The sequence below is a fragment of the Mycteria americana genome, chromosome 11 (assembly GCF_035582795.1).
Source record: "Mycteria americana isolate JAX WOST 10 ecotype Jacksonville Zoo and Gardens chromosome 11, USCA_MyAme_1.0, whole genome shotgun sequence".
In the NCBI taxonomy this organism is placed as follows: Eukaryota; Metazoa; Chordata; class Aves; order Ciconiiformes; family Ciconiidae; genus Mycteria; species Mycteria americana.
The window spans coordinates 20,900,446-20,925,154 of NC_134375.1; the positions used below are offsets into that span (position 1 = coordinate 20,900,446).

A 24,709-nucleotide genomic window follows, 5' to 3' on the forward strand; every position below is an offset into this window, starting at 1 on the left:
AGCAACAGCCAAACCATCAGTGTGTTATCAACATTATTGTCCTACCAAATCCAAAACACAGCACTATACCAGATACTAGGAAGAAAATTAACTCCATCCCAGCTGAAACCAGGACAGCAGGTTATACAGTTCAGTTTCCTTGCAAGGCTCAGACATTGGCATGCTTTGGATGCAAACTGAGATCATCAGCTGAGGTTTTCTGGCACCGTCCTCAGTAGTTTAAGAAAGAGGCCTGCTGACAATTCAAGAACATATGTGATCTATTTCAACAGCCTTTATAAATCAACCTTCCTGACTGAGTAGTCAGAAGCAGACAAGACAGAAAGGTCAGGTCTTGAGAGAGCAATGTCATCAAGTTCTGGACCGTTTCTAGACCTCAGCTGGCTGAAAAGGAGGTCTTCCCTGTAAAAGTTTCCTAAACATTCCTGAACATGAGAAGCAGACTTTTTCCACATCTCCAGACTGTTAGTGATAAAAACACCGAATGATACAAAGCATTTTCCATGAAAAAGCTGGGAACTCCTACAAAGTGGATGAAACTCCTTACTAGAACAGTTATCGATCATTTACTTTCACAAAGTAGAAATTAACAAATTACTTTCTGCAACATCTGTTCTGGACACAGAAGCTTTCAGTATTTTATTAATTATTTAGATAATGGAACAGACAGTGTACTTAAGTTTTCAGATGATGCCAACCTGGGAGAAACAAGGGGAAAAACAGGACACAGCTCAGTGCAGGCTAGAACAAAGTACCCTATCAAGCCAGAAACAATCACTTCTAAAATTACAGGCTAGAAAACTAATGTGTTGTTCTAAAATCACGAACGGAACACGAGTCTAAATCAACCTGTCAAAGAAAACTCAGTCATCATACTGGGATGCACAAAATGGGTATAGGCTACAAGACACAGAGCAATGTTCTGCTTTGAAAACGCTCCAGCTGCAACACAACATCCAGTTTTGGACTCAGCTTAAGGGAAGATGTGGACTAAATGCAAGTCATCCATAGTGAGACTAGTCCATTCCCTCTCCAGCAGTAAGAATTATCATATGACTAGAAAATAGCCAAATGTAGCAAGAGATTGGAAGACTTGTTCCATGACAACAGTTTTCACTGAATTGTGAGCTTGCTGGCTAGTTGCAAATGCACCAAGCAGAGAACTCAGAATAACTCTGCCAGTTTTGCTGTGGATGCTTCTCTCTTCCCTGAGGCTCAAAGACACCGTTAAGGGTCAAAAAATCAGCTCAAACCTGGCAGTTCTCAGCTTAAAGATGCATGGGGAGATTGCCCAGGCACATGGAAACAAACATGGTTTTGTTCACACAAGTATATACGAACCATGAAGAGCTTTACTTATGAAGGAGATACCCAAGAGAGACCTTAGCTTCTTTTTGTAGGTGCCTGTTAGGGCTTGACAACAAATTGGCTGAAGGTGGAAACAGTGAAGTCCAAAGCTTCTCTCTGGAAAAACCCCCTCAAAGGAAGGCAAAGAAACCAGGATGTGGTAACCTGACTCGGAAAGCTCCCAAGACTGGAAGATCAGAAAGGATTTCCATAAAACTGTTCTCAGGTAATCACACAGGAACTGGAAGAGTCTCTGAGCAAAGCTGACAGACGATAGGCAAGATGGATTCTGATAGAAATCTGACTGAGCAAACTAACCTGAACTACTGTTTCCCTGTGGATGGGTAAATGCTAGCATTTACTGGCCACATACCATCTCTGGAGGAATGAAGTCCTCAGCTGGGCTCAGTTCAGGCTTCCTGCACGGCCGCAAGTATCTGCTGTAGACAGACAGTCTATGATCCCAAACAAAGAGCTGTGGGCTTGCTCTTGTGAAGAGGCAAACTCAAAGCTTAGCTAAACAACAAAGGCTCTCCAAAGACAACAGATCTTGACTGAGGCACTGCATTGATGTCTTTTGCAACACTGTCCTATCCCCACAATGCCAACCATCCTCTGACTGTGACAATAGTAACATAAAACATTCTAAGGGCAACAATTAAAACTCCTTGAATCGCATATGCTGGATAATAAACAGCCACTGCAGATTTGAAAGTATGTGTTTCTAAGAGGAGAGTCACAGAACAGTTGTTCTACTATGGTAAAAGGCAAGGATGAAGACTGAACCCCAGCTAGGAGAGGGTCAGCAGACACAGCCTGGGGACTGCATCGACACACCAGGCAAGGCCAGCTCAGCAGGAATACATGGAAATAGGCTCAAAGAGGACACAGCAATTTTACAAGGGTGCCAGTAAGAGCTTGATGAGTATATAGTCCCTGAAGGTAAGACATGAGCAAACATACCTTTTTACAGGAGCTGTAAATTCCATCCAACAGAAAGGGCCTTCGACGTCTCTCAGGATTGAAGGGCGAACCAAAACGAATGTAGTGTTTAGGTGTGGTACAAATTAGCGGGGAGTGGATGAGACCTGGCAACATATTCAGGGTAGTTGCCAAAACTGTTGGGTCTGTAGTAATGCGCAGAGGGCATTCAATAGGGCACTCCTGCTTTTCTGCCTTGTCATTTAGCCATTCGGTAACAAGATACTGAAAGAGAAAACACACGTGTCAATGCAACTAGCATAGGTGAAGAAGAAAGGCAGTATGGCACAGAGGCGTATGGGGAAGCAATGCTCAGGTCAGCTCACGTACTAAAACCTCCCTCCTCCTCAACAGGAAGGAACACAGCCAGGGCTTCCTGCGTCAAACCCAATTCTCACCTGTTGCAGGCACAACAGGTAATCCAGTTTTACGGAAGTAGCTCAATTTTATGCTCCATTAAGCTTATCAGAGGGTTCTCCCAAAACTTGATCACCTTGCTCAAAACTAGTTTCTAGCTGCAAGCCTAAATGTACTAATGGCTAATTTATGCCCAGTACGTGGCAGCCGCGTGCTAGCTTCTGCAGTTTTTCCTCCTTTCCAAGTTTCTCCCAGCTTGTACATTATAGTCCGCAGTCACGTTCCCTCTAGGTCTTCAATTCTAAGCTGAAAGCTAACCTCTTCTACTTTGTCCTAAACAAATACCCCCCAGTCTGCCATCCCACCCCATCCCAAAAAGATACTGCCATTGATTCCCACACCAAATACATTTTTATGCCATTTAAAATTTATTTTTAAATTCCAGTGGATCTTTACTACATAATGGCTCCACTTTTCTCTCTTCATTCTCTTGCTGGTATACACAAGAGAACCTTTATTTTACTATACTTCACAAGATGCAACACCCTGGTTATTTCAAGGGGGTTTTGTTGGTTTTTAAGTCAGTCTCACTACACCTCTATGCTGCTTGACTTAAGGTAACTTTCTTAGTTGACAGTCTTTTTCTCCTTGCTCCTAAGACACTGGGAGTAAGCAGAAAACTTCTTGAGATCATATGCATCCAACCTTTTCTAATAAACATCCTTTCTTTTGGGCCCAAAAGCTAGTGCTCTTTGTTCCAAACTATCAGCATCTATTTTTTAAATGCCAGCTACCCCATCACAGTTGTAACAACCACGTTTGCATGCTGCCGCCAAAAGCTTTTGCTAGCTTACTGTGTATAGATCCAAACACATCAGCTCTCCCCATCTTTCTATTAGTACCTTGTTCCTCTGCACAAACAACACAAACAGTTTGTTGTCCTCCTGGCCTTTGCCAGCCATCTCCCAAGCCCTCCAACACCAGTACTGAAACATCTGCTTTTTGCTTCCCTCACCCAGGGCTCAGCCTCCAGCACCCAATTCCTTATGTTGCCAAGCCCCTCCAACCCTTCTCCCCCAGGGCCTCTCAAGCTGGAAGCAGTTTCTTCCCCACATACACAAAGCTGTATAATTTGCCTTTTTCTAGACTTTTTGCCATACCCAAAAGTGAGACCCTTCCTGTTGCACCTGTACCACCCTGTCAGTATCTAAGGTCTATGTAGACTTGCTGTAAAGATCAGCTAATTTCTTCTTCTGATCTTTGTGTGTACAGGGCCGAGCAGCCAGATTCTGAACCACGATGAGGGCTCTTAGCCACCATAGAACAAATAATAGAGAAAATATAGTCACATAATTCCAACTATTTTGAAGAACTGTTTCCCCTGAGCCAACATTTCCCCAAAGGCCACACAAAACCTCTTTTTCCCCTCTCCAGTCTGAGCACTTGATCATATTTACCTTTTTAGTTTTGGGGTACTTTACTGCAGCTCGATTAGACTGAGATCCTGCAGCCAGGATAGCAGTTGGGTCAGATCCCGTCAACTGTCTGCCTTCTCCTGGACCTTCCACATTGCTGACATCTGTTGTGGTTACCAAGCTGGCAGTGCTTCCTTCCTCTGGGACAGCCTGTGCGAGTTCAGCTTGCTGGGAACTGGCTTGTTTCTGCCTTCTCAGTCTTTGTGCTGAACTGGTCCGGTATCGAGAGAAGCGACTTTTTGGTCGGGGCCTGGAGGGTTTTGCTGGAGCTGGCTTAGTAACTGTTTTTTCAGGGACGGCATCCTACAATATAAACTGTCATTAGTCCGAGCACCTCTAAGAGTATTCCTTTTCTCTGCATACAGGATCAAGGATTGAGATTTATTTATTGACGCTACCCGACTCATAAAATCTGGTTGGACCCTGTTTGTATTGGCCTATAAGATGGCTTTGGGGACCCTTCTAAAACTCTGGCACATTATCATTTTGTCTGTTGTGTTCTTAAAGGGGTCAACCAGAACACTAGTTTTAAGGAAGAAAGCAGCAGTATGAAACTTGCCACTTGTCTCAAGGTAGCTGCTCTTACTCCTGATCTGAGCTGACATGTATCATTCCAGGCAAGTATCTGGGCCCTGGCATATAATGGGAACACATGCGTCCAAAGTAGATCGGGCCAAAAAAACAAAGAAAAAGAATTCCTCAATCACTGCAGTTACACATCCAGCTTAAGCTCACACCAGTACAGAAGGGGCCCACTCGGTGAAGGAGCTGGGCTTGTTCAGCCCAGAGAAGAGAAGACTTAGGGGGACCTAATAGCAGTCTTCCCACATCCAAACTGAAGCCACCAAGATGCACTGGCATGTCAATGTACATACACTGAAATGAGAGGTTCAGACCAGATACAAGCCAAAATTTTTTTTCCCCATGAGAACAGTCATGAATTGGAAGAGGTTTCCCAGAGGGGCTGTGCAATCTCCGTCCTTGGGGGTATTCAAGACAAGACTGGGTAAAACCCTGGTCAACCCGGTCTGACCTCAGAGCTGACCCTGCCTGATGCAGAACGGATTAGAGACCCCATGAAGCTCCTCCCAACGTGAATGATCTTATGATCAGATATGCTGCATCTGAACTTGGTACAAGCTATTAAACAGTCCTATCTTCATCTTACCGCTACTTGTGAAGACCGTCGTGTGTTCACCCCAGTACTGCTGTTACTGTTAGAAACATTCGGAGCAGCAGCACTCAGTGCTGAACTTCCGTCTTCAGTTTCAGGAGCCTCTGTTTTTATTTCCTCCAGCTCAGGAGCTTCAGAATTGATGTTGATTTCAGCATCAGTGCTGTTACGGTCTGATGGCTGCTCTCGTCTCCTCTTTCTCTTTTCCAAGTTTTCAAACATGTGCATGATGGCTTCTACCTTCCTGTCTTCCCGGGACTAGAACACAAGAGTAAATTTAAGTCAGCACTGCAAATTATGCACATAAAGAGGAGGAGGCAAGAACAGATATGGGATGCAGCACAGGAAGGAGAACAACTGCCAAATAGCAATGACAAGAGCCAGAAAGGGGACAGAGAGAAGCAGTTCTTTTCAGATATTTGCATTTTTCAACATGGCAAATTTCCCAGAACAACAACAACATAATCATGTGTTCATAGAGTTACTAGAAGAACAAGACTTTGTTCTTAAATAGGACCGCTTAGATACTACTGAGTTATATTTATAAAATAGCCACAAGGAAATGCATAATTTTGAAGAACTAAAAACCGTAAGAAAGAATAAATAGAGTGAAGAGACGACTTGGAAACAAATAGAGCTACTCGCTAATGGCCAAACATTAGAAGCAAACAGAAGCCAGAGGCAAGAGAAGTAAGTGAATCAGTAATTTGCAGCAAGTGTAACACACCACACAAACTGACTAAAATGATCCAGATTCATTCCTTCCCTGATGTCAGGAGATCACCCAGCTCAAAAATAAAAGCTCTTGTCTAAGCAGCTTACATAGTGGATAAGAAAAACGGAACATGAGAGAATACAGAGACAAAACAAAGGTATTTATAAGGTAAACAGAAAGGACAGGAAATCTTATCACCTAGCTGTGTCAGAAATAATTGGTAATTATGCATATAAAAGGCTCAGTACAATAATGCTGCAGTGACTGGCAAAAAACAGGCTGAATCAAGTGAATTTTAAGAAGTGGGGTCAAGTGCCTTCTGAGACTTGTCATGGAGGAGAAAGTATCTTGAAGCACACAGCAGTACTCAATCACAGCAGCCAGGCCTTTACAGTTTTCTGTTCAAAAATATTCAACACACACCCAAAAACTTAAAGACTGGGAAAACTATCGATACAGGTATTTACCTGGTGCCAAGTATAGAAAACCGAATCTCATTAAAGGAGATTAACTGGTGCAATGTACAGGACAAGGCTTACAGGCTCATGGAAAACTAATACTTCACTTAGTCTTCTTGAACTATACTGTCCCAGAAAGAGATCAGCTTCCCTCCCTTAAAATGAAAGCTTCCCTCCAAGCTTAAGGCCAGTCTGATGGAAGATTGCTCTTACTCAAATTTCAATAGAAACTGACTGCTTTATCTTGCCTGTTCTAAAAAAATCCATGAGACAATCCAAGGATCTCTCTGCTGGATGGCCCTCGGCTCTGAAATTTGCTGCACTATCTTAACATTTAAAGCATCCTCAGGAAATTTACACGTGGAAGATCAATATTGCAGATTAGAGAAAGATGGATGATTAAGGTATTTGGTGAACAAACAAAAACCAGGGAATTCCTAGCTCCAATACATTTGTGAGTTGGTAGAAGGATGGGAGCACTTCTTCTTTTCTTCTTCCTTGGGTTTTTGGTTGGTTGGTTGCTTTGTTTAGGTTTTTTGTTTGTTTTGTTTTTATATATATATAATTTTTTTTTTTTTAATTAATGAATTAAGTAGACCCAGAACAGCTCCATTCACATGCATAAAACATTCTAATCCAGGGAGCAATCCCAGGTGCCATAAGAAGCACAAGAATAAAACCCAGCTCTACTCAGTACAGAAGAAGTCTGAGAAAGGACTGTGTTATCAAAGACCCAAGAGCACTAAGAAATATTTTGATCAAGAAGACTGATTAAGACAACAACAATTTGGGAGCACAAAGGGATTTCCTAATAAAGAACATAGCAAATTTTGTTGACTTGTGCCCATAGTGCTGTTGGCGGTCTATCCCTCTTACTAACTTTTGCCACTTGATCCTGCCCTTTTCCCACATGGCAACATGTTTATGAAACCATACAGGGAACAGATACATGTTAACAAACCTAACCCAGCAAAAGGGGTCAAGTTTTAACAAAAATCAGGTTCTTGTTCATCATATGATCTAGTTGAAGATGTCCCTGCTCATTGCAGGGGGGGTTGGACTAGATGACCTTTAAAGGTCCCTTCCAACCCAAACTATTCTATGATTCTATATGGCTCCATAAATTCTTGTACTGGCAAGAAGGAAGGGCAGCAGGAATATAAAAAGGGTGCAATTACCTTTTTTTGAATCTGGTGCTGATTGTCTTGTTAATGGTATGTTTTAGACTATAGAATAGCCCTGAAAGTAACAGTTAAACCTTTCAATCAGGAAACAAATCTGTCGTATACCTTCTAATCTGCAGTACCCTAACATAAATCCTGTGATGTGGAGTCAACCTGGGTGGTTTTTGTTGGTTTTTTTTTGTTTGTTTCCTTGTTTTTTAAAATCAAATTACTGAAGACCACTGACAGTTGTAATTTGTGTTTAAACAAGTGAAATAACCAACTGGACCTGTTAGTCACTGCATGAAGCGAGTCCTAAAGGGGGTGATACCCAGACTGAGAAAGATACTTGCCCGTCGGCTGTGGACCAAGGCTCCCTGTTCATCTACAGGCTCCTCTTTCTCCCCTTCTTGTTTCTCCTCCTTCTCTGCCACCTAAAAGAGAAGCCCAGACTTAGTGCGTCAAAAAAAATCCGGTACTGTTTTAAAGTTACCAGGATTGCTATGGTAATCTAAGGTGCTAAAGGTTTAAAAAAGGCCTCCTGCAGTTTCTGTTCTGAAGATTCCAGTGCTGTATTGGATCAGATTCCATACCACTGAATGATAAAAATATCTATAACAAAGCGTCAAGGGTTTTACCTCATTGTCACTGACTGCTGCAGGTCCCTCAGGAACTTCCTCCGTTTGTTGACTGCTGTTCTCATCCGATGCAATGCCCTGCTGTTCCATTTCTAGTTCCTTTCGACGGGCTTTTCGCCGGCGTGTTTCTGCCCCAATCAGTGTGCCTAAAACAGGTGGAGGTAGGTGTTCTGCAGCATTTGGGCTACGTTTCTGCACAGGGCAATTCCGGTTCCCCTTGTGACACGCACAGTCCACTTTATAGTTGCTGCTCCAAAACACAAACATAATTCGTGTCACTCTTCATTTCTCAACCCTTGTACAGAGACATTCAATGCATCTCCTACTAAACATCTCACCACGTGCCAAAGCAAGGACAGCAGGCTACCTTATGGCCTCTATTGTAGAATATGCCAGCAGAACTGGACAGAATAGCCGGAAAATGCAATTCAGTAGAAAACGGAGCAAAATGTAGAATGCGAGGAAAGGGCTGGAGGAAGATGTCCAGTCCAGGAGGGCAGTGGAGAGCTCCTGGGCGAGGTGAAGGACTCACCAGATGTTGTACTCATAGTCAAAGGCGATGGTAACCTCTGTGTCCTTGGCAATGGTGGCAACAGCATAGATACACAGGTGGATCATCCCATCAGCAATCACATGACGAACCTTGTTAAACAAAGTAGAGAGAAACTAACATCTCCACAAGTTGCACTTCTTACTTCCAAGAGGGAAGCCTCCTCTGCAAAGTAGCTCTTATCTATTCCATGAATAATTATCCTAAATTCTCCATAGGGAAAAGCCTGCTGCTTCACTGCTCTTGTCTCACCCTGTGCTTTTCCACTTACACTTACTACCACCTGCTTACCCTAACTATCATTCTGCAGCCAAAGGAAAGCCCTAAAAGAAACCTTTTCCTTCCAAAGAAAAACCTCATGTTCCCAAACTTTCTCATCTTCCAAGTATAAACCATCAAACAAGCAAGAGACGCAGAGAATTTACCCCATTTACTGCATTTTAAGTTTGAATATTCATAAAAAGGGAATGCACTAAGCCTGTGTAAAACATGTATTCGCAATTACAGTGATGGTGAAGAGAGAATTTACCTCTGCATTTGGAGTGCAGGAACGCCTGATGAACCTGGCATCATTACCAAAGGTGCGGGCATCAACACACATTTCAACGCCATTGAACTTGGAGTAGAACAGCACAAAGGGATATGGCCTGGAGAAGTAACAGAACGTCTCAATCCCAAAATACCCAATTCCCATGGCACTTATAACAGGTATCCCTCACTTCACTGGAAGCAGCGCTTCCATCAGTGCTATTGCTCTGGAGGCTTATGCACTTCCAGCAACACAGTTTAACAGATCTACTTCAGAGGGTTTTGGTCCATAAGCAGAGCATCAAGCTGAGGTTGTACATTTGATTTCACATTTCTACGGATGGCACAGCTGACAAGGGCCCTGTAAGTGTGCATTATCCCATAGAGACACTAGTCTCTCCGTGCCATGATGCTCGCATACTAATCACTTCATAGTACTCTTACTTTTTGAAGAAATGCCCATTGACCTCGAATTGCTGTCGTAACATAACCTTCCCTCGATACTCAATTATAAGGGTATCTAGTGCCAAGTCTCTTGCTGCCCTCAGGATCTTCCGGTGCTTCTGAACCCGAGTCACCCTTCCCAGCTGCAGCTGTAACAAAAACCAAAGAAAAATATGAGAATTTAAACCAAAGGCCTCTAACTCATGAAGAATATTTTACCTACATGGAGAGAAAAATTACCCTAGTAGCAACGCACAGAAATTCTGACAGGAGAATATATTGTTCATTCTGTAACAGTTTAGTAATGACCAATGACCTTGATAAATATTATCAAAAGCAAAGAGTATTTATTCCTTTCCTTCAACAGTAAGTCTCACAAATCTATAGACCAAGTGTTTCAGTCTTGCAGCTAGGAGGCATAACCAGACCTGTCAGTTGCTGCTAACAGGGAACTGCTCTGCAATTATGGCCACTTTCACAGCCAGAATAACTGAAATCTTTCCCAAATTGTGGGTTGTCACACATTCAGAGGGAAAAACACAAGCTTTTCCTTCTGCAGAGGATGGTAAGTTCTAGCTAACAGGCCAAAGACTTAAGCTGGCAATTTCTATCTCCATCCAGAAACTTCTCTTCATCAGCCTGCTCAACTGGTGCTGTGGATTTTTTTTTTTTTTTTAACATGAAGAAATAAATTTTTAACTAAGTAGTGACAATTTGCTGAATCTTCGTTATGTTAAAGTCTACAGCTCTATTACAATGGATTTTCACAACAGTGTGTCTTGACAGTATGAAACCACAACACTCTTTAGCCACAGACATCCAAATATGACACGTTTTACAGAGTAATGGAAGGGATATTATAAGCACTAGGGCATAGGAAAGACTTCTTCCATAACAACAAAGTACTTTTCTTGCTTAACAGACTGAACCTCTCTGCAAGTAAAAATTATGTGAAGATGGCTCGCTGCCTCACCACAAGAGCTGTGCCTGCTCTTTCCTAAGCATGCTATTCATTGCTCACAAGGACCCAGTTTTGATACTTTTCCGGAGTGAATTGAGGCATAAGTGTTCTTACTTCAGCAATAATGACAGTCATCTATCTAAATTAGAAGTAAACCACAAGACTTTATTAAAAGCAAGCTCCCAACTTTTCCTGATAAAACTCTACTGTTAGAAACAGTTACCGAGCAGTCTGCTCAAATGGATAAAAATCACGTTAGCTTACGAAGGGCCTCAGTCTGGACAATGACAGAACGCATGACGTTCTAACCTTGTGAAAATAAAGTTAATGCCTTAAGGCAGCACTCAGCACTGAGAATCAAATGAAACCCTCTGTACCGACCATATGAAAGTACTGAACCACAGATTTTTTTTTTTTGTAGCAATCTTGCATGTGCTCTGAATTAAACCTCTTTGGGAAGATGATGACTTTCATTGTTTTAAGATGACATTATACTGCAGATCTCGGATCAGCCAGTAAAGTAAGATCTATTTGTTAACTTCTCTCACTCAGGTCCAGGACAAAGATAGCTTTATAAAAATATTCATTTGAAACCTATGCAGATGGGAGTAATGGCCTTGCTATTCCCGATCTCCTCTTAGAGATATATCCAGTGCTACATTTATCATGCCTATGGGGTACATCTCTTTTTCATACCACTGTATCTGATGGCAATTGGAAAAATCTGTGTGTATGTATTGGTGACTCTGAAAAGCCTTACAGGGTGTCGTTCACCTCTTCATATCTTGGGTCCTGACAGGAGCTCACAGAGGATTCCCCAAGTCCACTGAACTGGCATAAAAGAAACATGTTATTTCCAGACTAAGAAGCCACACTGCTGGCCCTGATTTCTGATCAACAAACACATGACATGAGTGAACTGTAGAATAAGACTGCTTACATTGCCGAGAATAGTGGCTATATTATTTTAAAAACATTGGATACATTTTGCACTATCCAACTGTGGTAACAGAATAAATAAATGGGACTATATTTGTTAATGCGTGACAGAAGGAGATAAGGAGAAAGTATCTGAAGTTAGAGATAAATTAGGACTGAGACATAAGCATGTCTCCAGTTGAATAATTTTGTTTCTATACTACCACTTGTTTGCTATTATAATCAGTTTCCCATCTAAGCTGGCCCTATGCAGGACGGGTTGGACCAGATGACTTTCAGTGGTTCCTCCCAACCTAAATTATTCTACTACTCTATCAAATTCTCTTAGTATCTTTCAGAGATGTGAGTTAATGTCTGGTAGTCTTCACTCTCGCCTTTGGCCCATGACTGACCTGTATTACTGTTCACCTGATGCTGGAAAACAGCTTGGGGAACACAGGTGGGATAAGGTGGGGTGGTGGGAGGAGAAGAGAGCCCATGAAGAAAAGAGAAGCTCTGCATCTGTAAAACTTAATTACCTGAGTTTGGTAAAACAGGAATGATCTCACAGCTTTTCTTGTAAGACCCTAGCTCAGCTTGTTTTTGTTCTCTGAATTTAGAAATATGAAGAGGATTAGCTGCCATGCTTTCATGTGTGAAAAGAACAAATGATTTTATTCATGTCATAGGCTAGGGATTGCTGACTGTTAATCAGACAAAACTGTTCTGATATGTTTGCAGAGCAATATCTGCATAATACTCAGTGGTTTTATTTTATAAAGGCCCTTTCGCTCTTCACTTCAGAATGTGAAATCAATCCGAGGTTTGAGCTCAAGTCAGCAATTATCAGAGGCAACAAAGGGCAAATACTGACCCTGGGTTTGGTTTGGCAACAGCAGGCAGAAAAGTGATTCACAGCTTTCAGTTTGTCAAGCATCTGGCAGTAGCCAGCACTAAGATGATTTTATTCATGACACCGAACAGCTTCATATTTTCACAAGTTTCCCTTTGCATCATTAGGACAGTTGAGAATTGGTTTATCCAAAACATTCCAATGATCAAAATCTCATATCCTGCATGTATAACTCTTAACCCACCTTTCTCAACTCCTCCTGGCTTGGGGAAGCTTTTAAGTCACATTTTCTTCTCTTCTCTCTCTTTTTTTTTTTTTTAAAATTATACACTTACATCATTGTTTACCCAAGCCAAACAACTCGCTCAACTGTGAGAGTATGCAGGGCATATAAAACATTTTATTTTTATTCCTTTCTTCCCTCTCCAGAGTCTTCATGACCAAATAGAGCAGTTACGATACACACCTTCTACACACAGCTGCTACCTGCATATTGACACCATCTCCTTAGTTTTTTTTCTAGCTCAAAGTATCTCTTTCATTATCTCCCAGAAAAGCTATTTTTACACCCAGTAATGATATCTAGTTAAAAGACAACTGATGCAAACCAAGAAGCCTTCTCATTTTGTCTAACAAAGATGAGACAAATGAGCGGAACGAAAATATAAAGCACAGGATGAGCCACCACGCGCTCCACACCTGTGCCGGCTATCCTCCTCCCAACACTCCACAGCCATCTGCTGAGCAGAGAAACCAAGGACGTAAGGGCTGACAAGCAGCAGCCCCGGACAGCCACCTGGTCCTTCCTCAGTATCCAAGAGGAACTACAAAGCCACTGAAGTCCCTTTATACTTCCCCAGCGTGTGCGATGATAGGTACGTACCTACAGCTTGTTTAGATTAATTGCAGCTCACTATGAAGTTTTGCAACTTCCTACCTTTTTGTTTCTTTGGGATATATCGCATTTGGAGTCTTCTGATTTGGAATGCTAGCCACTTTTCCCTGCGGGAAAACCTATGTCTGTACAGGGAAGGGAGAGGGCAAGAGAGCATGACAAGAACAAGCACATTTATGTATGATATATTTTATAATCATCTGTCCTGCTGTACTCTATGAAGGTGATAAAAAGAAACAGCATATGTTTTATTACTTATTTCAGGACTTTTCCTAAAACTCATGTGAAGGAGATCGAAGAGTTTACATTTACAGTCAGAAAATATTAAGATTTCTAGAGAAGCAGAACGTTTCCTTCCCTGTATTTCCTCAGTTGCTCTCCTTAGGAAGGCTACTCACATAGCCAAGTACAAGCGTTTCCTCCCAACCCTCACAGAAGTCTTATTATTGCAAAAGTTGGGGAGGAAGTTGGGTCCAAAGTCCTCTTTCTGCACTCTCCCTTACTGGCAATATCTGTGCTCTGCCTGATGTGCTTCACCTACATAAAAGCAGAGGGAAAGGTGGGAGGGAGCACGTGAACTTCACAGAGCTGTGAGTCAGCTGATATAAACAAGAATGATTCAAGCACAAACATATACCTGATATTCAGGTTTCTGACACTGCTTCCCTTCTACAGAAGAGGTGCCCCACATCTGTTTTGGAGCCCATCCTTTTCAGGTGCACCTATCTCCGTTCTCCCAGACAAGGAAGCCCCACAAAGCCTGAACTGAGTGGGAATGCTGCTCTCTGTTCAATAAAGCACGCACCAGATGAAACATCAGCTGAGAAGAGTAGTGGGGAGGACATACACCACACAAACACATCCTTTTCCTGTCTCTTCTTGTCTACATGCACTCCATAAAGCTGGCAGGACACCCATCATTGCACGTCTCAGAAGAGAAAAGTTAGGGAGAGACAGTTCCCTAAAATCAGTTGTAGTTATGCAGTAGTTGAAAGTTACCAGAGTCCAAGTAATCATCCAAAATATTGAAATAATGTTGAAAGGTTCTTTAAAATAGCTTTCCACACAACATGAGACGGGGGAAAAAAAAAAAGAAGGGAAAAAAAAAAAAAGACAGGAAAACTCATCTGGAAAGCAGGAAATTTCCTATCTCCAGCAAGTGATAGATCTGGTTCTGCCTCAAGCCATTCAGTGACCAAAAGTATTTATGGTAAAATACCTGTGAACCATATCACAGAACTGTACAAAATACCCCCAACTTAGCGACACTGATTTGGTTGAATGCAAGTGTTTCTGAATCTGTCTTGGTACTGGCATCTCTTCTGTTCCCTTTTGTATCCAATCTATGCCTATTTGGTCCGAAATTATATGACCAGCTACGACATTGCTCACCCATGCCCACGCCTTATGTCTAGAAACCAGAGGACCTGACCTACCCCACTTCTGTCACAACGGTTCTTACCTGCATCTGGGACCCAATAACAGTATTATTGCAGGCCAACTCTGTTTTGTTGATTGTGTCTAGCATAGCAGTTTTGCCCACATATTCTTTATTAGAGTTTAGATGACGCTCCAACAAGTTCTGTACATCAGCGCTGTACTGGTTAGTAAAGGCTTCTTCGTACTGATCTGTCCAGAGTCGTATTCGATTCTCCCACCCTTCAGCTGTGTTTTCGTCCAAGGCATGCGCTTCAGAAGGGGAATTCTGCACCAAACAGCAAAGAGTGAATGGCTAGCACACAACGGGAAAAACCTGTCCACAGTGCTCTGAGTGTATGAATATGCTACAAAAAAAGGCAAATTATTCCAAGCTAAGGAAGTGTCAGTTATGAGGACACCTTTTTCAGAACCTGCATCCTCCAGAATATTGTACAACAGTGCCACTTAGTAATCTACAGAGAGCTCTGTACAGGACTAAGACCTCTTGAGAGTTAGTACTTGGCACTGCTACATACAAGAAAATTAAGCTAGTACATGACCAGAAAAAGTTTAAGTCACTTTGGAAAAATAATTAAGTAGATTAAAAAAGCAAAGGAACAGAACACACAAAGGCAAATAAATCTCATGTAGGCTTGTCCTACAGTCAACCCACTCATGTTCAACATAATGCCAGATGATGCATCTCAATCTTTGCAGTGACTGATCCAAAAATACTTCTGAACCTTCTAGCTAATGGTCATCAGGGTTTCAAGAAACTGAATGTAGAGCATAAGCTAATACCCAGAGGGTTAAAACTGCAAGTCCTAAGCAGTGTAAAGAAGAGAGGACACCATCAGGTAATCCGTTTATACCATCTTGTAAAGGAGGGGAAAAAAGAAGCTGGTAGGAAAAAAAAAAATTAAGCTTCATTCTTTACTTGACAATAGTTGAAGTAATTCAACAAATAATATTCCAGAGGCCAATAACTCAACTGGCTTGGGGGCGAGGGGACCGAGACATATACAACACCGAGGTATTAGTGACAAGGACCACTGAAGAACAATTGTTATTTTCATCATATATATTAAAAGCATTAGGAGTTTTCATGCATTTTTACCCTCTCAAGGCACTTGCGTTCTATGGAGATAGGTGTGTACAGACATACACACCACAGGATTGTCCTGTTTCCTCTGAGCCACCTGCCAGAAGCCACTGTCAGCTACAGTACTGGGGTCAGACAGAACTGAGTGAACTTTAAGGCACCTCTTGTGTTTCTAGGATCACGTTTTGCTCAAAGTGCAAGTCTACACTTTTGTCAAAGAAACTTCCTATCAGATAGCCACACCTACCAGTATTGCAGAAAGTCAGAGATAAATGTATCACCCCATCCATTCCTAGTAAGAGGATGTGGAGAGAAACAAGGCAACACTGCTAGGGACTCCCAGCATTAAACTCGTGTTTACGATGCCTTGATGCCCAAGCTTAAAATAGCTTTGATGCAATCAAATTATAACTGACCTCACAGAAGAGTGGCCACAAGCAGTTCTACATCCCTCACATCAAACACCCCACTCCCAAGTGTCATGAATCAGTCAAATCTTTTGGAACTGGATGACTTTACCTTACAGAAAGCTATCTGAAGCAAAAGCAAGGTTCAAGGGGCAATTCCTGTGATACCCTTTTGAATAGGCCTGCTTGTCGTGCACGGTAAGGCTTGAGATTATTCTGAGGATGGACCCACAATCAGAAATTGCCCAGGCAAACCACGAGAGGCACAAAATACAGGGCAAAAAACCCACCACCACCACAGAGGTTTCTCAGTTCTACTCACCTTCATCCTCAGAGACTTTCGTGAGCCCTCTCGAAAGGCCTGTCCCACGAACAAGTAGAGAGAGAGAGAGAGAAGAAACAAAGCATTATATAAGTCCTCAGAATCTGCGTCCCAGAACTACGCTAGATCTTCCTCCAACAGACCAACCCTTAACAAAAGATGGCAAGAATTACAGGAAGACCTACAGAAGAAGCAATGGACTTGAACAAAAAGACTCTGCAATGCAAATCCAGTGGAAACTGCTGAAAAGCTTGACAGCCAGGATTTCTGAACTTAAAAGGCCTGCCTCATACTTAGTAAAAATCTCAAGATCAAAATCCAAACTGTCTCGACTAACCCCACTTGCTTTGACAGAAGAAAGGGCCAGCAACAGAATCAAGCTGGTTCACAACAAAAAAACTGAAGACCTCACATGGCTCCTGCTCCCAGTCTTTTATTTAATCAGTGCCTACCAGAAGAACTTCAAGAGAAACCTAACCTGGGGAAAATCATGGTAAAGCTAGCAGATGACGGGAAAGAACCAGCTGCTTACACACTTGCATGCCAATATAAGCAATCCAAAATTATTTCAGTCCCCAAACCCTCACAAACAAGACAGTAAAGTCATCCCTCAACAAATGTTCATCACTACCTACATAGTTTTCCACACAGGCACTATCTCTGTCCCTGAAGAACAGTGCCAAGAAGCTCTGCAGCCCAGATTCCTTAACATAGCCTGCTAAGAAATGCCATACTCCCTTCATTTTTCATTCCATTCACAGACTGCCCCTTTGCCACAAACAGACAGACTCCAAAAGCTATCTCCCTAAATCCTAATAGAGCAGAAAGGAAAATATGTAATCAAGTCCAAGCTCTGAGCATGAATGGACAGTGTTGGGAAATTAGGGTGGAGTTCCAGTAAGATAATTTTTCAACCAACAGCCACGTACTCTGGCAGATCACAAATACAAAGTGTCACATTATTACACCAGAAAAAGCAACTCCTGACAGCACAAAAGTTTCTTGTCTACTGCCAGCTTGTCAACCTGCTCTCAACAATACTCCACACGGCATTTGGTAGGAACTGCAGCACCCTTGTCTCACTCCACATACCTTGATCTTTTTGGCCTTTGGAGCAGTGCGAGCTTTTTCTGTACTCCTCTTCCTCTTCTTAGGTTTGCTTCTACGGACGCGGTTGACAGTCAGCGTGATGCTTGTAGGGGTGTGCTGCGTAGCTGTGTACAGCACTGTAGAGGGAGATAGTTCTTCATCCCAGCTCTCAGTTGCACTGCTGTCCCCACCTATAGAGAGGAGTGCTTCGTTAGCAACTTTTTTATTCATCCCAGAGAGAACAGCTTACCCTTATGTCCATTTTCATCAAGATTACTTGATGACCCTGCATAGCTCTTCCCTGAGAAAGCTATACCACCTCAGTTTTCCCACCCAAACTGGGAACAGGTCTCCCAAACTTCTGTTATTTCACAGAATGGCACTGGCGAACATTTCCCTTTTCTGTTCACAAGATAATCTGATTTTCCCAAGAGGTGAGGCGGAAGGAGAGGAGAAAATCCCAGTGCCTGGGAGGCAAAGAACATTAGTGGGCACTGATCACAGATGATTACAGCAGCCAAAAGACAAAGGTCTTGCAGAAAGAAAGCAAAAGTCACCGTTATCAGAATTACAACCTCAAGCTCACCTGACACGTTGTCCTGCTTCCGGCGGCGGAGTCTGATCACCTTCCCCCTGCTCATTCCTCTGCCAAAGGAGAATGCACAATTGAAGCTGGTTTGTAGGAGTAAAGTCACTTGAAATTCAACAGGATGTCACAAGATGAGTGCCCTCAGTGGGGCCCAGGATGATAAGAACATCGATTTAACATCCTCATCTCCACTCCTGGTACCACCAACACTTGTCAGGCTGACAACGCAAAGGAGGAGGGTCAATACTGGGTAAAGCACTGGAAAGAACGCTCCAGTTAGCAAAAGGAAGTCCGTCCCACAGCCCAAATGTGACACGGTTCGGTATGAGAAGTCAACACAAGGAGCAGTCCAGATCTGCACTGCAGCAAAGCTTACCTGCACTTTTCACACTTGAGGAGGAAACCATCTTGGGAGACACTGCAGTGGCACCAAGTGGGAATTGATTCTCCTTCTGAGGAGCTCTCACTGTCCCCGGAGTTCTCCTCATCAGGTGAGTGCAGGCCGTTCAGTTCTGCACGAGGTATAATGGTCTGAACAGGAGGAGAGGCTGGCGGCGTTGGAGGAGGAGGGGCTCCATAATTATGATCCTGAAAACGAGTATTTGCAGTACTACTTTTAATGTGAAGATACGATGCCTAGAAACTGAAGTCCCAAATCCACAGTTCCCAGGTTATTATTTAACAACTGGTGTAAAACAGTAGTCTGAACTCCTCAATCTACCAAGAAGGTAAAGCAATAGCTCTGAAAGATGTGAATCGTTTTCTTCTGCACCAGTGAATTAAATTCAAAACCTATGAAAACAACTAGGCTATTTCGACATTAACTGTTGTACTGCTAATAATCTGAGATGACACAGTGGTCAAACACAGGAACCGGTTGCCCAGAGATGTTGCGGAGCTTCCGTCTGTTGAGATATTCAAAACCCAATTGGACACGGTCCTGGGCAACCTGCTCAAGCAGAGTCAGCTTGAGCAGGTGGGTTGGATTACATGATCTCAAGAGGCCCCTTCCAACCTCAATGATTCTGTGATGTCCCGTTCACCCCACAGTTTCAAGCCATGTTCCCACTCTTCCTGACAGTTCCTTGTTTCTCATAGTTATAAGTTACCAATATGAAAATCTGCGCAGTTGAAACAAGTATCAATAGTGCACAATAAAGCAAACGGGGCATAAAATTACCAACAGGAAAATATATATTCATATATATTCACACTTCATTCATATACTTCATTCAGTTAAAACTCTATCGCCTAAAACACTAATAAAGCTTGCTACAGCGTATTCAAAACTTCACAAACAATAAACACACAAATGCAAAATGTATGGCAGAACTCAGCTGTAACTCAGTGTTCCCTGATAAATAAGCCAAAACTCCTAAGGCTTAACAGGCAAAGAACTACGGAACAAGGAGAAAAGAGTAAAATAGACAGTAAAGAGCTGATTCACTGCAGAGAGAGTACTCACTGCGTAAGGCAGCCCGCGATAGCTGTGTTTCTGGGTGGCCCCATAGCCGTGGCTGGAGTACACATTCTTCTCACTGACAGCTGGACTAGCTTCCACAGACTCTGGGCTGCAGAAAGGGCCAGAAGTAAAACCCATCAATATAACATCATTTCTTTAGTGCCAGTATTTCACTGCTCTCTTCTATTCAACACATGAGCTCAAAATGAAGAAAACTTCATGAAGTCGAGGTGTTACTATGCGCTTCACTAGACATCATGTGTGCAGAAGTTGTACAGGATGAACCTGCTTTCAGAGGGAAGGAACTGAGTAAGGGCCACCCTGGATAACTCATTAAACTGGGTCTCAATCTGGGAAGTTAAAAAGATAATTAGCATGTAAGAAGCTCAGTTTCCTTATAGTTGAGGAAGCTGGGTCTAGTTCAGCATTCACATCTGAACTCAGCGAGCCTAATCTCAAAGCCACTGAACAGTACTGCCATGTTATCTCTGCAACAGCTTATTTCAAATAGCAGCTAAGCAGCTTTCCTGCATCTGCACTTGTTTCTCTCTCCCTCAGATACTAATTGTTAGCAGAGTCCAACGTCCTGTGATAAAGCCTGCGTGAAACCTGCAGCTGTCCTGACAGCACCTACCAGGAGTTGGAGATTCCTGCCTACAAAGAGGCAACAAAATTCATGACCTGGACAGACAGTGGCCACAGAAAAATCAGATTTGCCCTGTGCTTTCTATACAGCAACATGGTGTGCAGTGTGCTGAACAGATTTGCTGCTGAGGTACAATGCCCTCTTTCACCACATGGTGGTGAAAAAAAACAGCTAAAAATGAAAGGTATATCCTTAGCAGAAAGCTGCAGAAACCCTACTCAGAGAAGGGACAGCTGCAATCCAGTGCAGGGAATATTAGATAATGAGGCTACAGACAGAATATCAGCAAGGAAACACACTGTCTGTTACAAGCAGAAGATACAAGTCAGCTAACCTCTGCCCAGATCAGAAGTAGAGCCTGATCAGAATACAGCAGAATACTACTGAATCATGTCTGCAGGTGAAATCTTCTTCAAAATCATAGCATGGAGCTGAGCAAGCAGGAAAGAAAAACACAGGAAGGAAAACTTTTTACCTTGGGCCTCTGCTGCTCTGGTGAGATCCCACAGGATTTTCAGTGGCTCCTACATTGTCAGTGTGAATCAGGCAGTACTCAAACAACAAGGACCAGTGGTCACGCGTGGGCCAGTGTTTAGACACCACCCAAGAACACTAACCCCTGTGCCCTTTGGACTTCCTATTAGCTCTTGAAATCTCTGCTGCCCTGAGGTTTACCCCACCCTGCCACTAAACCCAATATACTCTCCAACGCACTAACCTTCTGAGCTTCTGGCTTATTCTGGAGTTGTGGTGGATCTGTCTTTGCAACATAAAGGAGCAATAATTTATTGTACAAAGAACTGCAGAAAGTAGACCTTAAACCTCTGCAAACTGCACTTCTGTAGCTCAGGATTTAGAAGCATGACATGATAAATTCAGTTGTTTTTCAATGTAACTACAGCCAGCTAAATTGTCAAAAGCAGGAGATACAGGTGGCGATACCTCTCAGAGGATACACTTCTTAATAAAAGACACCGTGTAGAGCTTGCCACATAATCCAGTCTTGCTGGATCTTTGCAACAGTCCTTTAGGACTTCAAGATTGGTATAGAGTTAAATCCATTCAGGCTTAATCGTATTTTCAGAAACAGTATTAGAAGAAAAAGAGCCTAAACAGCCTAAGCAGCAGATCCGTCTTCTGTCCAAGTCACCCACATTCCTAACTACAGTCAGCCTGGAATACCAGCACTGCTGCCGCAAGCATTAGCAATAAAACTTCAAGATTGCTGGTGCAACGGTGTCCAGGGGCAACAACGCTGGGGCCCATGCTTCCTCAGCAGCAGCCCGCCAAGGAGCTCCAACAACTTCCAATATGCAGACTAACACAGCAAAACTACTCTGCAGCCTCCGTGTCACCCTCAGACAAACACAAACACCCTTCAGCATTTTCACCTCCCCTCTGTATCAGAGACAAGGGAAGATGCTAAAGCTCAGCCTGAAAAGAGGGCTAGCTAGTTTTCCTTTTACCTTCTCGCTGCCTTCGTGACGCACGTCTTTGAAATCAATCCCTTATAAGAGAAAAGAAACTCAGGTACCCAAGACTTCATGCATCAAACTAGTACAGTTTCAAAGGAGAAGTGGAGGATAGCCTTAACTTTGAACAGACTCATGAAGGACACTTCAGCAGTAAGTAACAGTGCATCAATGCAAAGCCTGGAGAATAAAGTCCTGGCACTCCCGATTTTTATAAAACAGACAGAGAAACCAATTCAGAAATCTTCAAAAGCCTTTTTTCAAAGCACTCCAGCCCAGCCTCAAGTTGGACCTACAAATTTCTTACAACCAAGGAAAAAGAAAATGCTTTGCAGAAGGTTTACAGACAGTCTTTTTGATACTTAAACATTACAAGGGCCATGCGTAGATATATCTGGCTCTCCTCTCTACCATACTCAGCTCTGAAAGCAGAGTGCCTAGTACATGAGTAAACTATTTAGCACTCTTTCTCCTGTCATAAGCAGTTTAAAATTCCTGCATGTTGAGTCTTTAAAGTGCTGGTGTGGGAGAAGCATGGTGACAAGCTATACTGAATGTTAAATCTTCAAAAGTGAAGGATCATATACCCACTGCAGATGAGTGACTTACTAGATTCTGACTCCCTGTTTAAAAACAACATGTAAAAATAAGGGCTTTAGGATGGAATGAAGCATCACGAAGAAGAATGCCTAGAATGGGGCCAGTGCCAAGGCAGACAAAAAAGAGTATTAGCAGTCTTGCAGAGAGTGCGACTGTAGCCAAACTCTGTACATAGTCAAATCAGGGCAAGGTGGAAGGGAAAAACAATGATTCATACCCTAGCCCACTGCTCTTACAGCTCAAAATTAATAGCATCTGGAGCAATATCTGTTCTACACTGTCAATCTGACATGCAGGTATTTGCACAGTATATACCTTTAAATAATACATGGGGGAAATCTATCTCCAAAATGCCCTTTGTAAATTTTTGTAAAGAGATGCTACCGTCCGTATTTCAAACCAGGATGCAGGAAAGCAGGAGGTAGAAGCACACAGAAATAACTTGAGCCCTCCCTCTCGCCCCCGACAAAAACATAGTACTCATCTGAGCTGACATCATTCTAACGAGGGTTTTAAGAAAAGATCACAATGCAATATTTTCTGGATTTGAAATGTTCCTGACTCTGCAGAAGCAGAGTCTTTTAAAAGAAATGGTAAGTCTCCTCCAACAGGCCTCAGAGAGAAGACTGCAGTGAGAGCCCTGCACAGGGTCCTGTGGTGGGGACCCTGAAGGACTGCCCACTGACGTGTGCTTCTTGGGACCTGCTCAGGGGCAGAAAAAAAATAAAGGTGTCCACACAGGCTGATGCTGTCTCACACCTCCAGCCAAGCTCCAAAAGGGTCCAGAAATCAGTCATGTAGGATTGGTACTGAGTCTGAGCTAGTCAGCTCTACTGAGAGGGAGGCTCAGCACATCGATCCCTCATATAACAGGGCTTTTGGAAAAGGAGCTGGCTTGTACCTTGCCGACGTCAAGCATGGGTACAGCAAACGCACAACTGCCTGCACTTGAGTATAGACTCACCAGCCAAGCTGATATAAAACCCATGGTTGAGTGCCTCATACTGTTGGAATTCTCCTTTTCCCCATCTCCTGTGTCAAACTTACCAATTTCCATAACACTGCATTTGTTAAACACTCAGAGCCTGTCTCTGCATTCATCTCTCACACAGCCAGTGGACCAGCACCCCCTTTCTCCCGAGTGGAGAAAGCACCGGCACCGATCCTGCAGCCCCACTCCAGGGCAGCCCTCTGACACCCTCCCCTCCTCCGTGGGGTAACACTCACTCCGATCCTGCAGCCATGTCGGAGTAGGACGTATCTGGTGTGGTGACTCCCAGAGGGATTGCAATGCTCATGACGCCCGTCGGGGATCACGGAGTCCAGAGGGCAGCGACTGGCCGCTCCGAGGGCGGAGAGGAGCCGCAGAGCCTCGGCCAACACGTCACGGACATGGGGAAACCTACCGGGGTAGAAACAAAGCATTGCATCTCTGTTACAGGATGAGGTCTCCCTGTATACCCTTAAAGAAGGCTTTCACAGCAAAAGAAAAGCAGAAACACATTTCCATCAGTGACATGCCGCATCATTTTTACTTCATTTTCATATGTGGGGCCAGGGAAGAGGTAGATGGTAGTGGTTTGGTGGGGTTTTTTTTTGTTTGTTTGTGGATTTGCCTTTTTTTTTTTCTTTTTTTTTTACAGTCTTGGATTGACATGCAATGAGCTGCTCTGCCATAAAGCTGATCATGACAGTTCCCCCCTCCCCCAACTAAACTTAGGACTAATTATCAGATAAGCAATCTATTATCTCCTTCTGCATATAAGCAGCAGCTGTCACCTATCACCCACAGCCCTTCACCAGCATTTCCTAACTCCTTCCCCAAACAAGTTGCAGGCAAAGCCCCATCTGGGACGACAATGAGACAGAGCCAAGGTGGACTGAGCCGAGACCTCTCGCTCGAGATCAGCTTGTATTTGCATTCACTGGGCGCACAGCACGGGCGAGCGTGACTGGCACGGCGGCTATCACCGATGGCCTCCCCTCGGCAAGCGAGGCCCGTCCTGGATTCTGCACCGATTACTCAGTCCGGCGAGCCCTGACGCAGTGGGCCCCGACTTTCCGAAATCCCAGCTGACACCTCCCCGCGGCAGAGCCACGTCAGACATCTGGGCGCTCGCGCATAGGCCGCTCCGATGAGAAAC

The 24,709-nt window shown here is 43.3% G+C and overlaps 1 protein-coding gene across 4 annotated transcripts in view; it reads right to left on the minus strand.

Moving 5' to 3' along the window:
- SETD5 (SET domain containing 5) overlaps positions 1–24,709 on the minus strand; it is a 69,292-nt gene that overhangs the window by 18,656 nt on the left and 25,927 nt on the right. For 3 of the 4 annotated variants that reach the window (XR_012777502.1, XM_075514299.1, XM_075514300.1), the window contains exons 2-16: positions 23,793–23,967; positions 19,851–19,956; positions 18,762–18,973; positions 18,383–18,441; positions 17,800–17,987; positions 16,708–16,746; positions 14,920–15,162; positions 9,831–9,979; positions 9,388–9,505; positions 8,841–8,950; positions 8,309–8,558; positions 8,024–8,104; positions 5,329–5,592; positions 4,143–4,463; positions 2,311–2,553 (exon numbers count right to left, since the gene is read on the minus strand). Coding sequence is in view for 3 of the 4 variants with exons in the window: in XM_075514299.1 (XP_075370414.1) it covers positions 2,311–2,553; positions 4,143–4,463; positions 5,329–5,592; positions 8,024–8,104; positions 8,309–8,558; positions 8,841–8,950; positions 9,388–9,505; positions 9,831–9,979; positions 14,920–15,162; positions 16,708–16,746; positions 17,800–17,987; positions 18,383–18,441; positions 18,762–18,973; positions 19,851–19,956; positions 23,793–23,863 (2,454 nt within the window). In the remaining variant the exon portion in view is untranslated. The remainder of the gene's footprint in view (positions 1–2,310; positions 2,554–4,142; positions 4,464–5,328; positions 5,593–8,023; positions 8,105–8,308; positions 8,559–8,840; positions 8,951–9,387; positions 9,506–9,830; positions 9,980–14,919; positions 15,163–16,707; positions 16,747–17,799; positions 17,988–18,382; positions 18,442–18,761; positions 18,974–19,850; positions 19,957–23,792; positions 23,968–24,709) is intronic. The other variant, XM_075514301.1, reaches the window with a different exon arrangement.